We start from the raw sequence: 25,582 nt of genomic DNA, 5'->3' as shown, positions 1-25,582 counted from the left end.
AATTTAATAAATGATAATGTAATAGATGATTATGCTTCTTAGTCATGTAGTTCCAATTGTTGATATTAACTATATAATTACCTAAGCAGTGGTAGATGGCTCTCCCATCGATTCAAATTCCTTGGTGTAAACTTGTGCTGATCATGTGACTTTGTCCTCTTGGGAGATTATTTTGGTCTTAACATCATGCTGAAAAACAATTTTGGGAAATACTTTTTTTTTTGTTCATTTTATTTTTAAGCATTTCTATTTATTTATTTTTTTCCTGATGAATATTAAAGAGATCCTGATGGAAATGATGTTTTCTATTCTTGTTTTCTTAAATGTACTTTGTTTACCAAAATAATTGGTGGATACAAGGTTTAATATTAATTTTACTGATTTGCATTTAACTGTTCTTTGTTTGTGGATGTTTCTATTTGTGTTTTAAATTGAAATATATGGAGTTGTTTATTTAAGACTGCCATCAGCATGCAACACCACGTCAATGATGAACCTAACATTTGAATCTTTTCGTCTCATCTTAAATATAAACACTGAGTGTGGATTTGTCCTGTTTATTGACCAAATTCTTTAGGTCAGGGCTTCCCAACCATGTTCCTGGATATCTACCATCCTTGTAGGTTTTCACTCCAACCCTTATAACAGCACACCCCATTCAATAGCTAGAGATCTGTTGAGCTGCTAATTAGTAGAGTCAGTTGTGCCAAATTAAATTTGAAATGAAAACCTGCAGGATGGTGGATCTCCAGGAACAAGGATGAGCACCCCTGCTTTAGATCTACACACCTTTGGTGAGTACTGTAAGTACTGATTAATAGCCTACCTGAAAATAGAGGCTGTGATTGGTAATTCCTCTCTAATTAATTTGTACACCTCTGATGGTGCTATGGAGTTGGGTATATAAGGCTGACCCTAGCATATGATGCTGTTTCACTGACAGTGATATTATGCTGAAATAATTGAATATTTTAGCCTTGTCCTAGTTAAAAAGTTGAGTGCAGATCTCTTCTGAATTTAGCTAGTAAATTAGTTAGACCTATACAACTCTGTTTATAATGTAAATGACTAAATTAATTGTGCAATCAATTTATATTCGAAATATATTTATAACCTTTTGGACTTGGTCAACAAGATAAGCACTTGTCCATAGCCTAGTTGAAAATGGAGGCTCTGCTTGTTTTTTAAAAAAAATTGGCTTATATACTTGTGGTAAGGCTGTAGTCAGGTATACAAGGCTGTCATCAGCATGTGTCACTGTTCAAAGATGAAGGCAATATGTAGGAACATTAAACATAATTTAACCACATCATAACTAAAAATTGATAGATACTGAATTATTTAGATCTATACACCTCAGTTCTTAAGCCAAAGGGTTGAATTTCTGTTTAAATGTATATCACTTTGGATTTGCTGCGACATGTTAAGTACTCATTGATAGCCTACCTGAAATTATTCTATAATTATTAGTTTTCTAATTAGTTTGTACACCTGTGATGCTGTTTATGGCAAGTTTATGACTGCCAGCAGCATACAACATCTTTCACTGATGAACGCTTTATTGTGACAAGTTCAAATCTTTTAGCGTCTGAGTGCCTTTCTTTAATGTGTGTATTTGTGGGCTTTGTCCCATTTGTGTGTTTGCACTTTCTGATTGTCTGATGGCTATTATTAGTAAGGGGCAGCAGTGACATTACACTGTTGTTCATTTGCATTTGTATAGTTTTCAATTAAGGAATATAACAGAATGACAAAAATATAATTCAAAATATATTTAATGGACTCAGCATAACAGATATAATTATTTACTAAGGCAGGGGTAGACAGCCCTGTTACTGGAATACAGCACATGCTCCTGGTTTTCTCCATTTGACCCCTATAACCACAGCTCATAAGTGGACTAATCATTAGGCTTAACGAACGCAGGCAACCATAGGCTGGACGTATCCAGTGTTTCACTCTTTTTGCTCAATATCCAGGCTCTTACCAGTTGATTTAACCAGGAGAGCACAACTCGAGTCCTGGAAGTCTAGTCTGCAGACTGGTTTTTGTTCCAACCAATTACCTTAGTTTTAGTTTTCTAACAATTCTACAGTATAAACGACAGTGGTCTCAATCCTGCACTTGAGCACAGTAAAATCTTTAGGATACACTTACAGTCTGTGGGTGTAGCAGGTGCTTATACAAATGTCAGATCAAGACCGATTGACGATTGAGCTAATTAAATAGTTTACGCAGTCTTGAAATGGATCGGCCTTTGTTGTGCAAATCTGGATTAAACTCTTGCGGATGGAACGAAACCAGAAAACTCACTGACACTTCAGGGTTGCCTAACCCTGTACTAAGCCATACACTAGGGATCAGTTAAATATTGAGTAGAAATAAAAAGCAGCTGTACTACTGGTTTCAAGGGCCTGATTTCAGTATCTGTGGACTACACAATATTATTTTTTACCTGTAGGTGGCAGTATTGTTTTAGTTGGAAATTAAAATTATGGCTGAGCAATTTCTCTCGCTTTGAAAGTATGCACTGCAAACTCTTTTTATTCTAGATTTCCCCAGATGCCCAAACTTAAGGATCTCTGCCGATCTGCACATCAAATGAACAGGAGAACGTTCAGACAAATTATCAACAATATTGTTGGTGTGCCTTCTGTTTGCTTTTCTAGTTCATAAATAGAAAAATAATAAAGAAAAAATGAAGATAATTCTTCAGAACAATTTTACTGTTGACATCCTCAGAGATGGTGCCTCATTCTATATCAAATTTAAAGCACTTTAAATTGATTTATCTATGCTCCTCCCTTTGCCAGCTGTGTGCTTTCCTAACTGGAATGTGATAGAATCACTGAGAACTTTCATGGATGAAATTAAGCTGTAATATAGGCTCACATTGTAAGCGTGAAAATTACTGTGAACATTAAAAAAAAAACAAGCAAACAATTTTCACATTCTTTGCATATTCAGAATTTAGCTTTAAAGTTTGATGAACGGAAAAAAAAAATCTCATGTTTGCCAATTTATGCAGCAATTAAAATATTCTTTTTTCTCCCATTTACTAACATGAGTGGACTTTTAAGCACCCACAGTTGCCTAGCAACCAAGCACCACAGCCTAGTTAATGCTAGCTAAGTGTGCATTAGGAAAGTGGTGATGTGACGATTTGACTGAACACATGTTAATAAACACAAAGATAAATGTTTAGAATAAGAACAAGCTCACTATCTAATAGTAAAGGATTAAACATATATTTAGCTGTTTATCTAATGATCTCATAATGTTTTGTATTGAAGCTACTCACCTCAAACACCAGCAATGCACCTGGGTGATGCACGGCAGCCATTATTCACCAATCTCATCATATTCACCTCAAATTTAAATCATCACATTCTGTAGAACCTCAGGGATACAAACCTCTGCCTTATGGACTGACCAGGTCTCCTGTACAACTTTATATCTATATACTTGAAATTGTCAAATCAGATCACACACAAAATTAAGTGCTGTGAAACCCCTTCCTAATTTCCTCTATTATTGCATATTTGTCACAATAAATTATTTCACATTTCTAGACTAAATTTAATATTAGGAAAAGGGAAGGAGTTACAAAGCCATTTTTTTAGACTTTGGGACTTCACTAAACTATTATCTCCAAAGTGAGAACACTTGGAACAGTGGTGAATCTTCCAAAGAGTGTCCTGCCTGACAGCAGATGAAATTTCTGTACTTTTTAGTCTGTGCTGAAGAGTTAGAATTAAAGCATAACTCCAATGTTATGGGTTTCTATAAACGTTGAGACAATATTAAAAGGTAAAATACATTCCAATGAGATTGAGTTGTTGGGTAGATTTAAATACTTTTGGTTGTGTACCAGAGCAGCTTAGACTGTGCATATTTGTTGCGTTGTTTGTTTTATAACGGTATACCAACCATAGTGGAGAGTAATTGGCTTCACAATGAAGTAACTCTGAACTAGTTCAGGGACAAAAAACAATCGTTGCAGTGTCCAAGTTCCACACTTAATGCAAACCACATGCGGAAGAAACTTTTTCTCAAAATTCTGTTCCTCCAGTCTAACATTTTTATGAAGGCTCTTTCACTCCTTGCAAGTTGCATTGCCGACAAACAAAATGGAGCATTCCAGTTTTTGGCTTGGTGTAATGTGATCCTCATTTACCATTGAGTTCATCTTGGCAGCATTGGAAATTTAAAGGGTGGTATGAGGGTGTGGTCAGGAGAGAACAACTCCCTGAATGTTACATATACAACCTAAAGTCAACAGCCATTTCTCAAACATGTTGGCTTCAACTTTTGACCCAACTGTTCCCCCTCCTCGCCCCCACCCACCCCTTCCTCCTCTTCATTTCTGTGCTATGGCAGCAGTTGCCATGGCAAACAAAAAATAATTTCTACAGTAAACAAGGCTTGTCACCATAGGCAGTCAGACTTGCACAAGATGAGTGTTGTGCAGGAGGACATGCTTGACACAGGGGCCACTCTTTTTAATATTAAGCTTAGCTGAACAGAGGCATGCATAGAGCACTGCTGTACAGAGGCTTGTGGCTATAAATGGGCTATTAAAACCCATGGGCTATTAAAACCCACAGAGACCTGTCTGGGCTGTTTTCTGACTCCCTTTCTTGGTCTCTCTGTAGTGAGGTTGTGGGTAATTGACTAGACGTAAACTTGGATCTCTGACCCAATGTCACTCAGATTAACTGTGGGGTTTCTGTGCTGGTGCAACTGCTTTAGTGGGGGGTGGTTTCAGATTGTTCCTGGTGTTAAGGGTCTCCTCACTTGCTCTTGCTGTTTTTGTACCCCTTTTTATTCATTCTTGCTATTCCTTGAACATTATTCTTCACCCTGACCAGATCCATGACCTCAATCAGAGGATTGCAGGTTCAAATCCCAGACAAACCACCATTGTTACACTCCTGAACACACTCCTGAACTTTGAGCTTAATTGCTTCAGTAAATTTTCAGCTGTGCAAATTGAGATATGGAAAATTTTATGCAGGGTAACTTGCATAGCTGAAGGCAGCAACTAATCAGCTAAATAAGTAATGCAAATTAATGTAACGTCCTAAAACAGTGTTGCCCCAGTGTCTGATTAATCAGCACTCAGTGTTATTTAATAATCAAAATATGACCATCTATTAACTCTGTTCTGTCTTATTTAATGTATTGGACTATAGACTTTTATCTCATAGATATGCCTCTCTTGACAATACCTGACAATAAGTCTCATGTGTTAGAATGTCTTACACTCTGCCAGAAAGAATTCCTGGTTTCTCCAAATTGATAACACTTGGAACACAGTTTTACACAAGAAGATATTTTGTAGAAGAAGATCCTATTAAGATTGCTCTTAATAGATATGCTTAGAGGTCAATTGACTAAATGTGCTTAGGAGGATTTTGCAGCTACATTTTTGAAGTTAACTACTTATTACATACAGATAGCTATGGTCCTGAATGCTTCACAGCAGTGTCAGTATTCTGCTTTAATATAAAATCTCTTAGAACAAATAGGCAAAGCATCATTTTGGACCTCCGGGGCGAGTGTGACATAGCAGTAAGCTGGCCGGGATTCAGCCGGATGCCTGTATCCAGTTACAGCAAGGATGCCGGGGTCACAAGAGGATGACATCACGCGGAAACAATAGGTGGGAATCATCCTGTTAGCTCTGGAGGAAATGGGAACAGCAAATCTGTCAAAAACTGAAGTAAACAAATGGCCCTGTCAGGGAACACAAACATTTCTGTGAAGAGGCCACGTGATCCTTTCTGCTGACTTCATCGCAATTCCCAACTGAACTGACATCTGCCAACAGGCCGTAGAACAAGTGAGCTGGATTAACGGGGGGGAGGGTGGTTTGTTATCTTCCTTTGGAAAAAACACAGGCATTTGTTCCAGTTGTCTGGGGCTATAAACATGAATATCCTGCCTCCGGTTTTTGCGTTTCAAAGAAGAGCCTTAATGAGAATTTATCACCCTGCATAGAAGCTCAGCGAATGCCTTGGGATGTAAAGGAAAGGGCTGTTTGCATACTTCTTAAAATGAATGCGCGCTGAAAGCAGCAGAGTGAGGTCCTCAGAGGAGTGCCTCTTTATGGCAGACTAACCAAAACCAGGCAGATGTTCCAGAGGAAGCCAGAGCTGTTTTAACTGCCAGGTGGTTTATTCAAGCATGTGATGAGTCCACACAGTGTGGTCTGCAATCCTGCCTCTTCTCACACACATTGCGTCTGATACATCAGAATAGTGCAGATGTGAGGCATGTTGACTCGGATATATACACCACGCTGCACCCCAGCATACTTCATGTGCAGGATGGGCCAGGAAAATGAATGAGCTGGAGACTGCAGCTCTGTGTAGAACAGTGTGTTATATGTTCTCTAATTTGTGTACGCCTTTACATTTTACTTACACTGCTATGTACAGTTTCACTTTATTTATTTCTCACTCTCTGTCTCCTGCTCTATCTTTGTCTGGCACTGTCTGGCACTGTCTTTCTAGCAGGCATATAGAGCTTTTCACACTGTAGGTTTTTTTTCTTTCTTGATGACTGTGGCAGGTCTTTATTCATTCTCCATTCATTTAATTAACTTGCCAGGCAGCACAGATGAACTCCTACCTTGATTTGGTGTCACAGTATCTCAGTGCTGCAGACATTGGTGTTGCTCTTCAGCAGAAATGAGGTACTTTTCTGCAGCTTGTCACTGTCCAGGCATGTAATACATACGGTATAACAGCTCCTTCCTTTACAAAAATCCTCTGCATGTACAACTAATAACATATACCATAAGTGAACTTATTCTGGAAGATTTCTTTAGCATTTTCAGGTTGAAACCTGAAGTCTTGTCTTGCATATATTAGTTGCTTTGACTAATAAGATTGGACACCCCTGATCTAGATACATAGATAGATACTGGGTGTTATAAATAAGGACAAACAGTCCAAAGTCCTCATGTTCTTGTGTCTGTCAGCATGATTGGAAGCAACAGGAATAGTTTTGCGTAGATATTTTTAGAATGTGATATTGCATTTGGTGCAAAGTCGTTCATCGAAACGACTCTGAATGTTTACACTCAGCACACTCCATTTCTTTTTCTGGTGTCTTTTAACCTGGGCCCCTTCAATGTTTCATCTCGAGAATCAGCAAATTTCTGCTGATTCATTGCTGCCATACCTAGCAAGAGGTAAAACGGTAACTGGATCCAAAACACTGGTACATTTCTAAAAATGTAATCACAGAGTAAGTTCTGGAGAGCGCTGTCAGTTTTTTTTCTCGCAAAATGTAAGTTGGCAGATTTATCTGCAACCCGCTTGTGAACCTGATATCAGACTTTTACAACACTGGCACTATGGTCATCCAAAAAACTCTTGAAACATCAAAAGGGAAACATGCTGTGTGTCTATACAAAATGCATGACGCTTGAAGCTTGTTTCTCTCTTTATTCGAGGAAAGTTGCTGTAATTTTGTAGAAAAAGGGACTGCAACTCAAATGTTATGGGTAAACACTTCAGAGTCTCTGATTAAAACAGGAATGCTCAGTATTTGGGTCACACAGAAGTGATGACTGAAATATATTTATTAGTTTTCAGCATAACCACATTGCATGAGCCAAATTAGTTTTGTATCTCCTTGAGCCTAAGGGTTCCCTGAATTTGGCCCTTCCGTAATTTGTGGTGACACAAGTCTGATAAATGTTCTACGACATGTTTAATGGGGTGTCGATGTGTCAGTATATATAATACAGTGTGAACTTGAGGTCAGGTTTCGGTAAAAAGACAGTTGTTTCTATAAAAATCTTAGATCCCGCACAGTACTGACAGCAGTTTTCCCCATAAGTCAAAATATTCTCTCTTTCCTGCTGTTTTCAGCAGTTTCAAAGATCCATCACTCCATTTGCCATTCATTGGTTTGTCTGTTCATTTGCCTCGGCTGGTTTTCTCTGTCTATCCAGCTGCACATCCCAAAATCTATATATCATGTGATCCAAACACAAAGCCCATTTGAATCGATTTTCTGATGACTCTTATTCTATAATTACTGCATAATCAGGAACACTGGCACATGGCCCAGAATTAGTTGAGCTTTGCCCTGGCATTGGGGAGTGTGGTGGAAGTGGGATGGAGGGATTAGCCATGTTTGACTTCATGACTCCGTGTTCCATAAAGTGCTTCCATTAAGAGCAGTGCTACCTACTGCCTGTTGGTTCTCACCCCAACAGATTCCAAGGTTTCTAGATAATTGAGCATGGCAAGATGGTAGTTCATGGGCAGGAATGATTTAATGATGTCACTTGTTGCCGGACTTCGGTAAGCATCTCCGCTTATCGATAGAGCACCTACACTTTGAGCAATCTAAAGCCACGCATTGTGCCCTTTCAAATATGAACATACACTACATTTCCAAAAGTATGTGGACTTTCATTTGTGGTTTCGGCTATTTCAGCCACACCGATTGCTAACGGGCACATAAAATCAAGCTTACTGCCACGTAATCTCCATTGACAAACACTGGCAGTAGAATGGGTCGTACTGAGGAGCTTAATGACTTTCGATGTGGCACTGTCGTAGGATGCCACCTTTCCAACAAGTCAGTTCATTATATTTCTGCCCTGCTTGAACTGCGGCTTATACTAAAAATGATGCACCATGACCAAAAAAAAACAAAACACAATAAAACTACACATCAGCACTACACTACACTGCACATTGCATCCTTCTTGAAAACATCACTTTGACATGCTTTTAAATGTAATTATGTTATTTTTATTTGAAAATATGCCACTTTCGACACGTATTCAAGACATAAAGGTATTTAAAAGACATACACACAAATTATACATTTTAACAGCTGTGTTTGGTTGATCACACCTGATATTATCAATGAGAGTAGACAAACACTGGTGCTGCAACAGCATCCTCCAATCTTACTGTCCTTTTGTTGTGGTAGGTCTGCAACCTGGAGAATCACCCGACAGTAAAGAAACCATGTTTAAGGATGGCACAGTCAATGTAAAATACTAAATTAGTTAGTGTGTAATATGGTATATAAACTGGATACAATACACAAGGTCTTGTCTGCATTAATTCACCATAGAAGTCATTTACCTTTTGCGTTCAACAGACCTCAAATCTCATTTGAGCAGTTCAGCAAGTTCAGCAGAAACAGTGTCTGGATATGAATCCAAAACAAAGTGTGTAGTTGGATGCACCAAACACTAACCCATACGAGGCTCACTTTAGCTACGTTTACACCGCATGTCTTGATGCCCAGTTCTGCCTGTTGACAACTACTTTTTAAAGGGACCATCTATGCTCACATGGTTTACACTAGAAACAACCCCCATGCGCTCACAAAGGTTTGGTTACCGATTCAAAAGTAAACAACCACGCCACCACGACCATATTGCCATCTACCGTGGACACAAAATGAGAAAAAAATTATAATCCAATCTTGTTGCTTTTCAAAGCCTCTTACGTCCGCAACGAACATTATCCCCTGTATTTTGGTCTATACCGACTCTTTGCCCCTCACACTTAAAAGGACGTAACCTTGATTTTCGCTAGTGGACTGAGCCTTCGTCCTGCTTCTTTTGACATTTAGCATTACCTGCGGAGAGCAGTTGTGCATATGATACGCGTCATTCAAATGCGAAAAAAGTATGAATATCGCATTTTGAATGAAGTGCGAATCGAAATGAAGCGGGAAATTCCGATCTACGCGTTTAGATGACCATCGCGTTGGCAGATCCGATCTGATTTATTTCCACATGAATGTGGCCCAAAATGGATCTGAAAATATCCGCTTCCATGTGCTTTTTTCCTGTTTACTGATTCATAGTACATATCCGATCTGTGCCACGTGAGCAAAACATCATAATTGGGTCACTTTTACTAGGTGGTGTAAACGTAACCCTATAAATGTGTTGTGCACCCAACCAAAAGCTTTCCTAGGGTTTACTTTAAACTGGAACAATAGCTAATTTTTTAGAGGTAGGTAGATACAGTATTCTGGAGTTTTGTAAATTTACGAGCCATGCTTACATGAGACTAACTGACATTTTCATGATTTGTGGCAGTAGTTTCACAATAACCATCTGCTGCACACATAATTGTGTAACATATTATTCATTGGATCTGTGATAGAAGACATATGGTATTTTACAAATACAGCAACAATTCAGACAGTACAATAGACCTTTTTTCATTACGAAAAGAAGAAACCTAACAAAGACAAAACAAATGCATTTTTTAAATAAACTTATGCATCATTGGGGAAATTATGTACATTATTGCATTATTAAGATCACCAACCTGACATCTGTCCAGTGTTGATATCTTAAAAACTTAGAATACAATTCAGCTTAAATGCATTGTAATTGTGTTTATGTCAAACTGTATGGTATGGTAAATTGTGTAGGCACTCATATAACCTTGACTGCTCAGTAATTTGGTTATAGGTCAAATGAGAGAAAGATGCAGGGATTCCTCTTACAGTAGTACAAGGCTAAAGGACTTGGTAGCCTTTTTACATTTTTACATAATGTTAGTAATTGCCTAGAGGTCCTCCTTTTAAGCAGGCATAAAGAGGCAAATTAGACAACTGCACGAAAACAACAGCAAAAAAAAAGTATCTATGATGGTCCATTGCAGTCATTGGTCATCAGTGTCCTGCATTCCAAGAATGTCGATGAATACCAGTGGAATACTTCCAGAGTTTATGTGCTGGACTGTAGGTGAACCTTTACTCATGCGGGACCTGAAATTGCAGCACCGCTCCCTGTCACACCTTATTTAATGCCGAACAGGGCAACGCCAGAGCAGAAGGTCACCGAGCCCAGTTATGCTCCTCTTTCAAAATCTCCAGGATATTTGCTGGGGACTTCCCCCTCATCCACTCTAAGGAACAGAGGAAAAAAAAAATGGTGGGGGGAGGGAGGGGGCGGGGTGTCACAGACTCTTGAATCTCTGATGATCTGCAATAAGTCTCGGCTTGTGCTTGTGTAATTATTCCATATTGTCACCAGTGCTGGTGGAATGCTGGCTCTCAGTGGGGTCATGAATTGGTAACAAAAGAAAAGAAAAGAAGAATTCCATTTACATTCCCCTGGACACCCATTGATAGGCACCAGCTCCAGGAGTCTCATCAGGACCTTTAGAATGGACACAGAAAACACAACATAAAACTGCATGCCAAAATCATCAGTTCATCCCTACTAGTCATACCCCTAAACCATTTACTTCCTAATAATGCAACATTTCTTACTTCCCCCCGGCACCTATTATGGCATCTAACTTAATGTTGCAAGACTATGTATTGACTACTATACGATGAGAACCGGATGACTTTGAATCAGTATGGCTTATTGCCTAAACCTTTACGTTTGCACTAATGTAAGAGTGCCTGTTAGGCTAGATGCCTAAAGGTAATGTAAATTTAATAGTAATAATAATAAGCACTCCTTTGTCTGAAAGACAGTCACAGCAGGCAGGTCAATGTTCTGTACTCACTGGGTGATCTTGCAGTTTGTGGTCGTGGCAAAGCGACCTGTGTAATGTACATTACACCTGACCACATTGTTGGTGAAGTCTGACTCCAGCACAGTGTACTTGGGGTTCACTTTGAGCTGAAACACAAATTAGGACTTGATTCTTCCATATGCTCTTCTTGAAATACTGTACAGCTCTCACTCAGTTACCTTTCACATCAAATCATTAAAGGATCAGTTAACAATCAGCAGGGCATCACCTTAAGTATGTAGTTTCCTGGCTGAACATCTGTGATGTCAATCCACTGGCAATCAATATCAGCATTGTATGTATCATAGCAACCTGGACTCAGGCCCTGAAAATACATGTTGACATTAACATCTATTTACATACACATGTTAATTAAAAAAACATAAATAAAATGCAGGTGTTTTAAAAAGAAATCATTTGCTTGTGTAAATAAACTGATCAATAAAGAAAACAAGGCATAAATACAGTACAACCTGAGTTATGGATTGGCTAGGAAATTAGAATTGATAGATATGTTCACTGGCACACAAAGGTGAGATTCATATTTACCACTGATAAAAAAAACTTGAAATACAAGTAGAATTAGCCAAATGGGTGCTAAATGCAATTCAGGGGAATGAACAGTTTTAATATGAAGAAGGGTCAGGACAAAATCAAACCGGTAAAATAAAACGTGTCGCTCGGAATGCTGATGTGTAGTAAAAACTAATGTTATACTGTGATCCCATTTACTGTTGGTTTTATGAGCTATGAATTTGGAGTAGTCTGTATAAAAATGAGGCTATTGATTGTAATCAATAAATGGTTAATATTCTTTAAAACGGTGTTGGTTTAGGATATTGGTTGGTTTAGGATAGCTCAGAGGAGCATCTGTACTTGTCATAATATGACAGACATGATTTCTGATAACAGTCACAAATTATTCAGGATTTTGTTTAGAGATGAAAAACATCAAGGATGGATATTTCCAGAAATGAAGCCCAATCTCTCGGCGAGCCGTTATTGCGGGCGTGTGCTGTACCTGAGTGTGCGATGTGCAGGCATAGCGCTTGAGGTGCCCAAAGTCACAGGTGGTATCCTCCAGGCAGAAGCTGGCCTTGTGTCCCTCCGCCACCTTCCGCCCTGTACTGATTTCCAAGAGGTCATAACTGCTAAATTCATCCATGCTGTGGTAGTGTCTGGAGGAGAGGGAGAGAGGGTTAAAGGCAAAGAAAGGCAGATGACCGGACATTCCCCTTAAGAATTTCCTTAATGTCCTCAGACATCAAAGCACCCCCACACCATCACACAACCACCACCATGTCTGACTGTCTGTGTGATGTTCTTCTTTTTCATGGCACTATATCTCCCACTAAATTGTAGTGTTTTGCTGAAAAACAAAGATTTTCAAGCTAACTATACCGCTGTAAAATGAAACCGAGTAAAGACTACTGCTTAAATATATACTTTCAGCACCCGTATGTCTCAAAAGCTCTACTTCTCATAACTTATTTCCAGCATCAGTGCAGTTTAATGGAACATGTTAAGTTCCAGTGGAGAGTACATTTTAATTAATAGCAACAATAATGTAATGATGAATCAAGACATTAGCACTCTAATGAGGTAAGAGGGCATAATTAATGTCTCGTGAAATTTGCATGGGCTTAATCACTACTGCGAGACCAGTGTTTGTGTCTGTGCGTGTGCGTGCGTATCTGTGAATACAATTTTTGCTATTTTGAAATGCTTTGTTGCTTTTCACTATTTCTCCAGAATACTATGAGAGCGCACAATCTCAGGTTTATAAATGAATACCCTCAGTGATCATTTACAACAGCAACTGAGAGATTGAGACCAAGTGCCTGAGAATGTCAGGGGGAAAGCAATTGTCATTGCATCCAAGCGCATAATACTTCATTGTGCATGACAAACTTTATGTACTGTTTGCTGTTTGCAGATATTTCAGGTGATTTTTTTTATTATTGGCCAATTTACAAAACCATGTTTTATAAAAATGAGAGTGAAGTGCATTCAATTCTCCAGTAAAATATCTTTTTTTACTATTGTGATAGAAATGTCACTTTAAAATCAATAGCAACACAGTAACTATAATGGTAAATGGTAAATGGACTGCATTTATATAGCGCTTTTATCCAAAGCGCTTTACAATTGATGCCTCTCATTCGCCAGAGCAGTTAGGAGTTAGGTGTCTTGCTCAAGGACACTTCGACACGCCCAGGGCGGGGTTTGAACTGGCAACCGTCCGACTGCCAGACAATCGGTCTTACCTACTGAGCTATAATAAACTATAATAAAAATTATAGTTAAAAAAAATTAAAAAATTAAAATTAATAAATAAATAACACCTTAGTCAATCCCCCTGAGTTTGTCTTCAGTTTTGACTACAGGGCTAATGGTCTTGAATTTGAGCCAAGCTGCATTTCCCATAGCAGATGTCAGATGATCTGTGAACAAAGCTTTTAACGCATAAAAAGCAATGAACTAAAGTGAATTACTGAGCCATTCATCCTGCTGGCCGTCTTCATTGAGTCATAATTATCAAAATAAATCTCTCTTGATTTTTATTGAAAGCCATCAGTGACATTAAAGGTCTAATTTGCAGGAAGGCTCACGCAATGAATGTGGCATTTGGGCTCACTAAGTGTTCCCGAAAACTATTTTTGTAGTTTTTTTTTTCAGGAAATGTAATGCAGGTGAAGTAAGCGTTGGAGTGCGTTGAGTCAGAAAAACCCTTCTGTGTGAATAATGTCTGCTTTCAGCCTCATTTTAATGGGCGGACTTTGATGGTGCATTAACTGAGGAAGCTAGTGGATGGCAGTATGAAACTATATAAAGGTACTTTTTCATAGAAGGAACCTCAGAAAGTTATTATTTGAAACCATATTAATTGCAGATGGCCACACACACAGCTTATGCTGTGCTAAATGGGCCTTGTTTCCTCACAGATACAGAGTTTTACCTATCCAGTGGGACCTTGCTCGCATGTTCCTTTTCCCCAGGTTGACTTTATGGTGTAAGGTAGAACAGCATATTCACTCTTCTACCAGTGGGGTGATGAAGAGTACACCAGTCATCTGTGTGACAAATTTCTGCTGTGGTCAGGGTGGAAGGCATGGGCAAGGTCATCACAATACCTGATGAAGATCCACTTATGAGGGAAAGAAATGTTTCTTCAGAAGACATTTTAGATGCAAGATGAGCGATTCTTAGTTCGTTTTTGATGAAGGGGACACTGAGAGCAAAACACAAGTGGCACTGCAGGTCTAGAAGAACCCTGGTGTCTCACCTCTGCATCTCTCTCATTAGGCTATAATTGTAGGCTAGAAGGGGACTGACTGGCTTAAAGAAGAAAATAATGTCTTGTAACTCTGATCTAAAAAAGCCCAATCCATCTGTTTTAATTTTCATTAGTAATTTCCCCTACTATAAAAGATGTGTTCAAATCCAGGTGACTCCACACTTATGCTGGACTGTATGCAATAAGAAAAAATGAAAGCCCTGACCAGGGGTAGTTTGGCAGAAGCTTGACATTTGCACACTATAAACTGCCACCAAGGCAACAGGAAGCCCGGGAAACTCCCATGCAGCACCTGCACAAACAACAGCTATGGCCTTTGACTGCAAGGGTGAAAGGTCATTGAAGCAATTAACTACTACTTAATCATTCTTGCCCTTTTATGGAAATATCTCCACTACTACTAAAGAAAAACACATTTTCAATGTACAAACATGGCAAGGTACAAAGCACGGTCTATAAGTCATTAATTCAAACTTGAAAAATCTAGGCTTGCTATTAGAAGTATCGATATCAAAATTAACCAAGTTACAAGAAACAATAATGGCTGTATTCCAAAGCAATGCTACCCAATGTTTTCTAAATTATTTCAAGTAACTTGGCCCTGTGTTTACAAGCATACAGTACATTATTGGGGCAAACATATGTCTGAATTGGTTTGAAAGATTCAGTATTTATCTGATTGGCCTCAATATGTCTGTTTTTTATTTGTATTTAGTTATCTCTCTGTCACCACCACCCCCACAGTACAGTCACAGTGGTGAATTTGACCATCCTAATTAAGAGAATTGATATACCTGCCATTAAGTCATTATCTTTTGCTGTGTCCATATGACCGCGATAACGTTACATACCAGGCCAAATCACAATGCAGATTTTGGTGATTCATTTTGGATCCATCTGTACTAATGTTATATACTCGGTCTGTCAATCCGTTAGCAAAGTAGCTAAAATGACTAAAACAAAATTGTCTAAAATCTGGATGTATTTTATTTGGCTTTCAGAAATATGCATTTCCCACAAAGATTATGCAGTTGCAAAAGCAATAGTTAAAATATTTTAGGCAATTATTAGCTAGCAAGCAAGCCCATGTAATGAGTTAAAACCTTGTCCGAGGGGGTGATTTGCCTGTCACTCGTCCAAATGTCCCATGGGCAAGTGAGCTAACCAGGGAGCTACTTGTAAAGTAGCCACCAGGGGTGCAAATGTTCTTTTTTTAACGTGTGGACTTCTATATATGTCCATTTTGTGTGTTTATCCAATGTTTTTATTGGCTTATGTAGCTAAATGTCAAATGGGCCTGGAGCATGTGTGATGATGTAATCGGCAGGAAGAAGAAGAAGAGGAAATGCAAAATCCCCAAAATTTGGTACAGGTAGAGAAATTAAATGTTTTTAAGGGCTAAGACTCTGTGGTCATTGTGGTTATTTCAGTGGGAAACCCTGAAAAGTTACAAACTCTCAGTGCTGTACAGGTATGGGGCATGTCACCCTGTCAAGGCATAACTTGACGCAATGGTATACCTGTCATCCCAATTTAAAAATAATTTAATAGAGCAGAACCTTAATGTGCAAGAAATCTGCCCTAGTCTACCAAGAGTTTGTGGAATATCAATATACTGAAACAACATGGCCAACGTACAAGCTACGTAATAGAGGGGAAAGCAGGACACTGCCTCATTTATACTGTGGAACTCCATTATGAAGCATCTGGTGGAACATGCCGAAGAGTGATGTGGGACAATCGAGGTATTGTGAAGATCTGGATCATGCACTGGGTGTTTGTGTTAGCTTTTATTTTTTTATGTGAAAGGCCATCTCTACGCTGGGGCTCTAATGCATGTGCATCCCACTATGCCGCTCCCAGGTGAGAGAAAAGGTACTGTACTCCACTGACCCTTGAGAGTGCCATCAAATACAGCCTGGAGCTCCTGGGTGAGCCAGGGATGAGAGAGGAAGTGTGTTCAGTTCCTGTGCTGCATTTCCCTACGTTGTGGGGTCCCCTGAGAGTGAGTGAAGGGACGCTCACTGACGTCAACCTGCGCTTTGTGCTGCCCGTTCACGGTCAACTGGGTGACATTCTCGCTGTGATTACGACAGCATACGCATGCTCCGCACAGAGTCTAAGTGCCAGATGTTCATATGCTGGGCTCAGTGACAGCGTGCGGGATGCAAGCGCATCTGGGCAGTGGACACACAAATGAATTAATGTAATTAATTCAATAAAACATTAAAATGAAAGGGGAAAAAAACGCCGACTGACACCATGGACCTCGATAGAAAATTGACTCGCAGCTTAATGCAGCTATTTAGAAAAAAAAACCCAAAAATATTTGGTGCAAGACAAGGGGCTCACATTCTTTTACGCTGTAAATACACTAGATAACCAATCACCAATAAGAATACATTTGAGAATGATCTGTACTTAACTGTAAACAGTTCCTGGGGAACAACATTTTGTTTAACCTTCAAAATAAGTTTAGAAAAGACAACTTAATATTAGAGATATATTTAATATGGTGATTTTACTGTATAATGGTAATGATTCTGCCATTGTTTTTAATCAGACTGGTAAAAAATGGTGTTGTAGACTTCTTAAGTGATAAGATACAATGCATTTCTCCTTTGTTAGTGTCATTTCTAGGTAGAAAAGGGTTTCGCTGGGTCTTCCGAGAAAAAAGAGGTAAAAAAACCCCACAATTCTTTGACACCTCCACTATTGTACTACTTCCTTCAGAACCACACTGTGCAATACTCACTGATGACACAATTAGAACTACCCTGTGCTGTACTCACTCGTGATACAATCCCGGGGGGTGACATAGCTCAGGAGGTAGGAGATTGTCTGGCAGTCGGAGGGTTGCCGGTTCAAACCCCGCCCTGGGCATGTCGAAGTGTCCTTGAGCAAGACACCTAACCCCTAACCCCTAACTGCTCTGGCGAATGAGAGGCATCAATTGTAAAGCGCTTTGGATAAAAGCGCTATATAAATGCAGTCCATTTACCATTTACAATCAGAATTACACTGTGCAGTATTCACTGATGATACAATTAGAACCACACTGTTCGGTACTCGTGATACAATCACAACCACACTACACATTACTCACTCAGTTAGAGCCACACTGCAATACTCACTGATGGTACCATTAGAACCACACTGTGAAATACTCACTGATGGTACCATTAGAACCACACTGTGCAATACTCACTGATGATAAAATTAGAACCACACTGTGAAATACTCACTGATGGTACCATGCACCTGTGCATATCACTGATGATAATAGAACCCATGAATCTCACTGAGGCAGCTATTCAGGTTGACGCGTTTGGCAGGAAGTCGGCTGTTCCTTGGTTTTTAACCCTTTGTGGGAAACGCAGAAGGACCCTCACATCGTAATCTGTTGCCTCAGATCCATAGGCAGAGCTATGTGGAGACAAGGTAAATTGTCAAAATGGCAGCAACTCCAGAATCAAGCTTTTTTTTCAAAATGGTATGGAAAGGGCACAGCAGTGAGTTGCTGTGAATCAGTGAAATATATTAAGATTATTTGGGTATTTCTTTCACATAATTAGTCATAGGAAATAGCTATTGTTCTATTGAACTCCATTTCTGTAAGTCATTTTGAGATGCATTGAATGTGCATGTCTGTGAATTAATTTATTCAATATTTGTCAATTTGTTATATTTACATTATAATTATGTTTCTTATTAGCATGGTACTGTGTGAACTTTAAGGATGTGTGAACTGAGAGAGTAATAGATTTCCCAAATATGCTGAAATTATTGGATAACTAATTATGGATTCTGTTGGTTATTTCACATTTCAGAAGTCACGGAAATGCAGGAAATGGACTTCCATATTGTAAAAATTGTAAAAGACCCACAGCCCCCTCCATCAAACAAACCCCCCTTCCAACCATGCACACCACTTGATCCACATTACTAGAAAGAACCCTATATAATCATTATAATGATACAAATAACCTAACATAAGTATATAATGAAAATTCAAAAACAAATGTCATTCAATTAACTGGGTAAACAATAGATCTTAGCAATTTTAGAAATTCATACCATATGAATATTTGTTTATGTGTTCTGCCACAGTTTAAATAGACCATTGAAAACAGTTAGACCCGTTAAAACTTTCTTTAGTTTTAGGCGCCTGTTTGCTTGACAGTCTGTAAACATCACCGATATCTGCTCAAATGCACCATACGGCCAGATAAAGGAAACATTCACTTGCGACTTATGACAAAAACAGCAGGATGCAAGCACTCTTCAGAATGACACCTAGTGACTGTGACTGTGTGCAATTCATCTCTCAACAGTTGTTGACTTTGCAGATAGCAGTGAATCACATCAAGCCATCTGTCTGCAATTACTGTGATATACTGCCAGGATATGAGAGGTCTGTGAGGAATTACTTTGTTGGAGATATTAGGGTGTACACAAGAGCCATCAGGGCAGCTGACTGTAAAATTGCTCTGGGAGGGCCCGGTATCACCACTTTACTGAAAGGATGGACAGAGGTTTCTGCTGAGACTACACTGGGAACAATGTGGAGAAGCAACGGTACTAACAGAACACTCTGAACTATTTCTCCACAGGCACAGTACATAAAGAGCAAGCACCGTTCCCTCAAGGTAACCAGGATGTACTCTGGACCTGCTAAGATATACTTTAAATGCAATTTGATCATCGATTTAGTAACATTTAAGTGGCTAATATGCAAAAATTGACTGATATTTTCTCAAATCCAGTACATAACTAACATTTTTAAATTCAGGGTTTTGCTCTGCCTTTAACAAATGTGCCAAACTGATCATCTGCACGAGGGAGGGTAGAAAAACATTCGGGAGTCAAAACTCATCCATAGCAAATTAAAGCCATCCTTTGTAAATAAGTAGGAACCTCACCTGGCCAAACATTTCTCTTCAGCTGCACAGCGAAGGGAGTAGAGATGGGCCCGCTGGACATAAGTAGAGGCCTGGACATAGTTTGGGTCGGGAACCAGATCAGGCAAGCCTAGGGAAACATAAAAGAGCTCAGATTAAATCAATATATTTTCTTTCCACTGAAGTTGTCCTTACTGTACCTTACTGTCTTACTTGATTTTGTAATAATGCATTTCTAATATAGAAAATGGCTACATATGACAAAGTATCTGATTGATCAAGAGCTTTTAGATTCATTTACAGTTTATTTAAAAATATTTGGCATCTAAGAATTATTTTTTTATTTTTGAGCTGCAGGGGTTACAACAAGTATGCCTTGGAGTTATCAATGTTCTCAATCTGGACTCCCTAATTTTGGCAAATTCCAGATTATCATCACCATGACCTTTGAGTCATAGTCCTGTAAGAGACGTTTTACTCTCATGGGCTTGGACTGGGTGGGGAGGGGTGGGTGTGTATGTGTTTGTAGGTGGGTGGGGAGGGATGGGTGTGTATGTGTTTGTAGGTGGGTGAAGGGTGGGGGGTGGGGGGCGGGTGAATGGAATAAGGTTTGTGTTTCTTGCTCCTTTTGGATAATTAAACTGGCTGTTTCCTAGCATCAAAAGGATAGTCTTGCTAAGGACCTAACTGCAGAAAACACCTAATTGGTATTCGTTTAACACACATTAGCTAGCATGCTACAACTAAAATATCTGATAACCTAGAAAACTCAAGAGCTGTATTGTTCAGAGTGAGAGTGAGCGAGTGAGCGAGAGAGAGAGAGAGAGAGAATGATCTCACTTGCCTGCTGTTTTAAAACTGGGCATTCAACCAGCACTGTTAGAAAAACACGAAAACAAATAAAAAAGCAAATCTATCCTGCCAGAGTTAATGCCAAAGAAAGTCATACCTACAATTTTAAAGGGGACAAAATGTTTAAACATTTTAAATTATGCACAATTATCTCTTTCAACCAAAACAAGAGATGTAAAACAAGTTGTGAAGTTAAGGGTTATGAAAGCCATTACTTTATCTTAATGCGATCTGTCTGATTATGCATGTCATATTCAATAAAACAATGCTTTGTTTAGTCTGTACAAAACTGTAAACTGCCTTCTTCAAATAATATTTGTAAGATACTTTGTGTAGACAACAGTGCACAAGAGAATAATTCCATTTGTTTTGCTGAACTGAAAAAGGTTTATGAATATTGATGAGAACCTACTGAGCCTCGATCCTCAACTAATGCATTGCTTCTCCTCATTGCAATGGTAAGGCTTTATCAGGTGAGGTCTTTGAAAATAACATCAGCTTCACCCCTTTACTTAAAATGTGTCAGTGCTGTTTAATTTTGAGTATCACTCAGACTGTGCTTGAAATCAGTATACCACCAGGCATAGTTGCATTTCTGTTAGCAGAGAGAAAATCAAGCATGACCTCCATTCCCTTCAAAGTCATGGACTAGCCCTGCCACCTCTGGTTCCCTCAAAGTCACTGTAATTTGGTCGTCCACCAGTTTCTAGTAACGGTTGCACCTTTCACTGAGCTGTGCGCACATCCTGTTTTCCACCTCGCCTCTTGGCAGACGTACAGTCCAGAGGAAGCTTCCCGGGACTGATCTGAAAAACACTGAGGAATGGTGCCGTTCCTGGCTACAGGAGCATTCCAGTTCCTTCACTCTTCACCATCTAATGTCATTGTGTGCCCTCTGTCCTCTGCCCTCTGCCAGCTGCAGCTTCCTGCCTCTTGCAGTAGGAAAAGACTGGTCTCAACAAAGCTGTTATTTCACAAAAAAAATAGCTTCTCGGGTCCTGCATTGTATATGAGGTTATTTAATGTAATTCGTATATAAAATAATATGCTTAGTCATGAATCTATTTTTTAGGTACAGTACTATGAATTTGATTTTGTAAGATCATGTCAGGGTAAGTGATTTTACATCAGATCTACAAACCAGCCTGTGCAATATGGTATGCTGGAACATGGGATAGGAATGACACACAGAAATGTGTTTGTCCACTTTATAAAGAGGAGAGAGTACATAAAAGAAGCCGATATGTAGCCGGGTAGATTGATAACTATTTGCGATGTGCTTGGAATCTTAAGTTGCAAATTCCATGACCTCAGGCTATGTGTTCCCACTGCAGCTGGAACCCTTGGAAACGCCCACATGATGACAGTTGCGTCACCCCTTTATGTCTTGAATTCCTTTGATATGAATAAGTGTTGCTTTTGCACAGAGCCGACTTAGAGAAATAAAATGGGTGTTCCTCCCTCCACCTGCCCCCTTCACCGCCCCCCCCCCCCACCCCCACCCACCCAAAACCTCCAATTCCACTCCATCCAACCTCTAACTAAGAGTTTAATAACAGAGCTGATCAGTGGAATGTGAGGTGGGGGGGAGGGGGGAGAAAATATGAAAAATGTGTTTCACATTAAGAAATGTTTGGAAATCTGTGCTCTTGGCAGGAGATCAGAATAGAAGGATCTCATTGATCTGTTTTTCTTATTTCTTTTTTATATTACCCCCGGTAGAGAATTTTTTCCTATCCTGAGCTGTGGGACCACATATGTTACGGGAACTTTCCACTACTATGCTCTGCGTATTGCACACTGTGTGAAAGCCCCCCAACCCCCCACCTCCCAGCTCCCCATTTCCCTGTTTCCCAGTCTTTCACCTTGTTCCAACATCATAATGTGTTCATTCAGCCTCTGCAGTGAGGTCACTATGATTACCGTTTTCCACATGGAAACCAGGCTGATCCGGACCATAGTCATAAATGCAACATACCCTACATTATATACAGTAGATGTGACTAGAACTGCAGCATTAACTACACGAATATGGTGAAACAAATACCAGTGTTTATATAAAACAGTTGGCACTTGATTAACGGACTTTCTTTTCAGTATGTCTGCATTTAGACACAGGTGAACAAATGAAACAAGTATCCAGAAACAATGTCATCTTCCAGCTGCAAAAACAAATCGTTTGAAGTAATGAAGTTTATGCTCCCCTGGGTCAGTTAGTGGCTGCCAGAGAACTTTTAGATCTTTTTTTTCTCTCTCTCTGCATCTTATTTCCTCTGACTTTCAGCAAATGTTAGGAAGTGGCTCGCCACGTGGGTCCAGCTCACATTGCCTGCCTCTGCTGACCTCAGTGGTTCCAGGTGCATTCCACTCAACGCTGCTCAGCACGTTTACTTCTACAGTTTGCCTAGACCGCATAGGAGAGGCGCTGCCGTTGAAGTTTGCTGCGAGACTAAGTAAAAACCTCTGGCTGCCCGAATTTTATAAACACCACAAATGAAATCATATTTGAAATTCCATTCGCAAACACAAGAATAACATTTCGACAAAAGGGATGTTGACACAAGAGCTAAACCTAAAAGTCACTTATGTGAAGAAAAAAAAAGATACATGAAAACAGCTGGTATACATAAGCTGGTGTCAGTTTTCTGATTCATTGTGTGTGTGAGCGTGTGTGTGTGTCTGCGTGTGTGTGCGTGTGTGTGTGCGTGCGTGCATATGTGTGCGGGACTGGGTGGATGGCCCATATCTCACCTCGTTGCTCCGGCCGGTACACGCTCCCAACACTGACGTACTGGTTGTCTGTTGCTGTGTTGGGTGCCTGGGGGCTTCTGCCAGACTGAACGGGCACGAAGGGGGGCTGTGGCTGAGGCTGCGGCTGCACTCTTCTGAAGGGGGGAAACTGTTCGTACTGGGGGCTCCGCACTGGCGTCTGCGCTGCCGGTCCCACCCTGTCCACGGGAGGGGCGGCGGGATTGGCGGCAGCAGCTGTGTTGGTGTCTGGAAGAGGCCCTGAGGTGTCTTCGTTGTACAGGCTGTGTGTGTACCTGCGGTCCAGGCTGTCAGAAAACGGGGGCTGGGCAGGCTGCGCAGGCTGAGCAGGCTGCGCAGGCAGTGCAGGTTGAGCAGGCTGGTAAGGCTGGCCATACGGTTGGTAGTAACGGTAACTGTCATCACCATAGTCCGATGGTGACTGTGGTACCACTGGCCCTAATCCTCCACCAGCGTAACCCCCTCCATTGTATCCACCTCCTGTGTAGCCACCACCCCCGTACCCCCCACCAGTGTAACCTCCTCCTCCTCCTCCTGCATACCCTCCACCTGTGCCCCCTGAATATCCTGTCCCCCTCTGGAAGGGAGGCTCGTACCCCAGGCCAGGTCCAGGCCCTTCTCCAATGCTGGGATCAAAGGGTAAAGGATAGGATGGCTGTTGTGGATAGGGGTACTGTGCATAGGATGGCCCGCTGAAAGGAGGTTGGGGGAAAGACGATGATGATGAGGATGATGATGATGAACCAGTAGACGGCCTGTAACGGGTGCCAGAGGACGGCAGGCGGCTGCTGGCATCTCCTGTGCCCAGCACACCTTGGCGCCAGTTGTCTGGGACCTGCCCAAATCCAAAGGGGTGTCTGGTCTGACCTCGCACCGTTTCAGAGCTGCTCCTGGGGGGCGCCTGCCGGCGCACGTTGCCGCCCTGGGGCCTGCGTTCTGCACGAGGAGGCGTGTCCGCCAGCAGCACCCGGTGACTCCTGTCCTGATCCTGGCCTCTAGCGGGGACGTACTCAGCCCCGCTGTTCAGCAGGCTGAACACCCTCCCATTATTCTCCCACTGGATCATCTGTCTCCAGGGGTTAGCGTTAGCATCCTGCCCCTGCGCCTCCACATGTGTCCAGCTGGCAGCCAGCAGCACCCACGCTGACCACGCCACAAAAGAGCGCAGCATGGTCACGTTGAAAACCGGGCCTCACACAAATCGGTTAGCACCAAGAGCCGGATTTCACAGAAGCACTTACGATTTTGTGGACTATTCTATCCTAGGAGAAAGGTATCCTCCTCATAAATCTCCTTTGGCCGGTACAGTGTGCGTGCGCAGAGCCAGTTCTGTCCATTCGCAGAGTTATGGCCAGGAGGCGTGCAGGCTCAGTGCTCCCAGATGTAGTTCCCTGGCAGGTGTGCCCACGCTGTCGGTGCCAGTGCTGAGGGAAATTCCTGCGTCTGCCTGTCTGCCTTGATGTAGCGCTTGTGGCTGGAGCATTGCTCTCAGACCTCTGGGTAGGTGTGCCTGCTCAACTTGAGTGTGAGCGTCTATCTGCCCATCTGATTGCTTACAACAGGCTGTAGAAAAGAAAGTTTTTATTTTTTTTTGTTGAGCAAATCCACATGGCCCTAGTGCTAGAGCTGTTTCCTGGATGGTAACAGGCATGCCTCTATAAGCTTTCCAGAGTCAACACCCCCATCTGCAAAAGTGCTCAGATTTCTAACACTCCAGAGTTTCCTGTAATTCCATTCTTCAGCCAAACATGGAGCTTTGTGGGGGCCGTGGGCTTTCTTTTAATGGTCAAGGTTCAACAGAGTAATTCTTTCAATCGTGTAACATTTCAAAATTGAACTGCAGAAAATGGTTGTGGAAAAAAAAGAAAGAAAAAAAACAAATAAATGTAGAGACAGGAAAAGCAGATATTTTAACATTGTGGGGATTTTTCAAATGGCATAAGATTTTCTGAACTATGTTGTGGGGGAGGGAGAAAGAGAGAGAAAGAGAGAGAGACAGAGAAAGAGAGAGCACATTTTCATTAAGTTCCATGGAAGCATGACTGCACAGTTCCTTTGGACCCCCACCCTCCCTCCCCATCTATTCACTGCTTCCTGATCCTATACTCCAGAAACAACTACAGAGGTGGCCTTATCCCTTGACAACCCATGTTTTTAGAGCAAAAAACAACCCCCTGCTTTGTGTGTTACTCGCATCTAGTTGATTGTAGCTGGCTGCCTTGACTGTG

General features: G+C 40.8%; 2 protein-coding genes across 2 annotated transcripts; both read right to left on the bottom strand.

The window, feature by feature from the left end:
• Positions 1-8,757: 8,757 nt before the first annotated feature.
• Positions 8,758-13,548, bottom strand: LOC135242742 (lysyl oxidase homolog 1-like). The gene is made up of 4 exons (XM_064313977.1): positions 12,556-13,548; positions 11,764-11,859; positions 11,526-11,641; positions 8,758-11,167 (listed from the first exon to the last, which is right to left on the bottom strand). Exons 1-4 carry the CDS (start codon positions 12,763-12,765, stop codon positions 11,161-11,163), a joined length of 429 nt encoding a protein of 142 aa, XP_064170047.1. The 5' UTR covers positions 12,766-13,548; the 3' UTR covers positions 8,758-11,160.
• A 4,598-nt stretch (positions 13,549-18,146) lies between these two features.
• LOC135242640 (lysyl oxidase homolog 1-like) lies at positions 18,147-24,985 on the bottom strand. The gene is made up of 3 exons (XM_064313793.1): positions 23,337-24,985; positions 19,755-19,863; positions 18,147-18,258 (listed from the first exon to the last, which is right to left on the bottom strand). The coding sequence occupies exons 1-3, from the start codon at positions 24,523-24,525 to the stop codon at positions 18,147-18,149; spliced, it is 1,410 nt and encodes a 469-aa protein (XP_064169863.1). The 5' UTR covers positions 24,526-24,985.
• Between the last annotated feature and the right edge of the window lie 597 nt (positions 24,986-25,582).

This window comes from Anguilla rostrata, chromosome 16 (genome assembly GCF_018555375.3).
Source record: "Anguilla rostrata isolate EN2019 chromosome 16, ASM1855537v3, whole genome shotgun sequence".
In the NCBI taxonomy this organism is placed as follows: domain Eukaryota; kingdom Metazoa; phylum Chordata; class Actinopteri; order Anguilliformes; family Anguillidae; genus Anguilla; species Anguilla rostrata.
This window is presented reverse-complemented; position numbering and strand designations above follow the sequence as displayed.